This window comes from Anastrepha obliqua, chromosome 6 (assembly GCF_027943255.1).
Source record: "Anastrepha obliqua isolate idAnaObli1 chromosome 6, idAnaObli1_1.0, whole genome shotgun sequence".
Classification (NCBI taxonomy): Eukaryota; Metazoa; Arthropoda; class Insecta; order Diptera; family Tephritidae; genus Anastrepha; species Anastrepha obliqua.
The window spans coordinates 38003040-38005020 of NC_072897.1; the positions used below are offsets into that span (position 1 = coordinate 38003040).

At 39.0% G+C, this 1981-nt stretch overlaps 1 protein-coding gene across 1 annotated transcript; it reads left to right on the forward strand.

Annotated features, from left to right (window-relative positions):
- The first annotated feature begins 349 nt into the window (after positions 1–349).
- Positions 350–1624, forward strand: LOC129250371 (ATP-dependent DNA helicase PIF1-like). Its single transcript, XM_054890002.1, has one exon. The coding sequence runs from the start codon at positions 350–352 to the stop codon at positions 1622–1624; it is 1275 nt and encodes a 424-aa protein (XP_054745977.1).
- Positions 1625–1981: the final 357 nt, after the last annotated feature.

Genomic DNA, 1981 nt, shown 5'->3' on the forward strand with positions numbered 1-1981 from the left:
CCACATTTTCCGAAAAAGTTAAGCGATACCGAGGAAAGCGTGGACCATGATGCCTATGAGGAACAAACAAACATGCGTCGCCCACTCATTACTCTGTTGGATAAAAGCAAAATGGTTGTGAGAAATGTTCCTGCAGTTGTCAGAGTGCCATATTTTATAGCAGCTTCGGATCCAGAAAACTTTTCCTACAGCTTACTTCTTCAATATATGCCTTATCGTTCGGAAACTGAAATACTTGAAGGCTTCGATAATGCCAAATAAGCTTTTGTAGCTCGAGAGAGTCGTTTAAGGGAAACAAGTAGACATATGTGCCAACATCCATTGCATCAAAATGCATTCAATCAGATACATGCTTTCGAAATTTTGGAGCAGCCTTCCTGAACTTGAAGAGGAAGAGTTACCAGAGAAAGAAATGAGCAATGATCAATTCCGAAGAGCGCAAAATGCGATGAATGTTGATCAAAGACAATTAGTTGATCTTGTCACAGAGAGTATTAAGAATCAACTCAATGGTGATATGAAACGGGAGAAAATTTTCGTAACTGGTGGAGCAGGCACCGGGAAAACATTCCCCTTTAATCTATTGAAAAACCATGTCAACCGATGTTATGGAAAACCGGTGGTAAAAGTCGGTGCTCTCGCAGTACGATTAATCGGTGGTACAACGCTACATCGGCTGTTAAAACTACCAGTACAAAAAGATGGAGTAATTGTAAGCATGCCACTTCTTACCGGTAATTATTTGAGAGGAATGCGTCAATTATGGCAAAATATTGAGTTTCTGTTCATAAATGAAATTTCTATGATACTCTATGAGATGCTTTGTATGATCGACTCTCGTTTGCGACAACTGAAAATCCCAGACGCTTGTTTTGGTGGCATAAACGTGATACTCTTTGGTGATCTAATGCAGTTACCACCTGTTAGAGGACATCAAGTTTTTCAACAACCATATCATATGAAGCCAGCTACACATTTGTGGCGACAGTTCGGTCTGGTTAAACTTAAACAAAACATGCGTCAACAAGGAGACACAACATTTATAGATGTACTTAATGCCCTACGAGTTGGAGAAATGACGTCTAGGCAACTTGAAATCCTTCTTGAAAAAGTTTCAACGGATGCGACTAATGAATTTTCGATTGAGAAAGCATTAAGAATTTACCCAACGAATGATCAAGTTGGTAGACACAACGAAAAAGTTCTCCAGAGTTTTGAGAATAAAGGGGCAGTTATTTATACAACAAAAGCACAAGACCAACTTATTGATGCCACTCGTAATTTAGGTAACAAGGACTTAAATTCTGTGATACCTAATGATATTAATAAAACAGGAGGTCTTCCGAAAGTACTGAAAATATTCGTAGGGGCTAAAGTGATGTTGAGGTCGAACATTGACGTGTCAAAAGGTTTAATGAATGGCAATATGGGTTTTATCATTGAAATTATCTGGCCAAATTTTCGCAGAGACCAACTATACGCGGAAGACATCCCACCAGTCCGTATTGACTTCGGGTCTGATGGTGAGCACATGATTAAACCGATATCGATACAGTTCCCAGCGAAATATAGCTATGGAACTGCTGAGAGACGGATGTTGCCCTTAATCCTTAGTTGGGCTTAGACCGTTCACAAGATGCAAGGTTGTACAGTTGATCATGCAGTCGTTTATCTAGGTTCGCGACTGTTTGCTGCTGGACAGGCCTATGTAGCACTTAGTCGTGTAAGATCTTTAGACGGTATGCGGATCGAAGGACTTGATATAGTAAATATTACAATCATTCTATTGGCAACTACCTATGTACAGAGGGTTATGAAAGTGAAGCAAAATGCATCCCACGCTTTTAACTCTAATTTGAATTACTATATTTGTATCTTAATTTTTGTTATAATTCTGTTCTGAGGTAGTTGGCTATGACTGATCGTTCGATTTCCTATTACTTCATTATAGGTCCCTTTGTCATTCAAATTTATTTTCTAC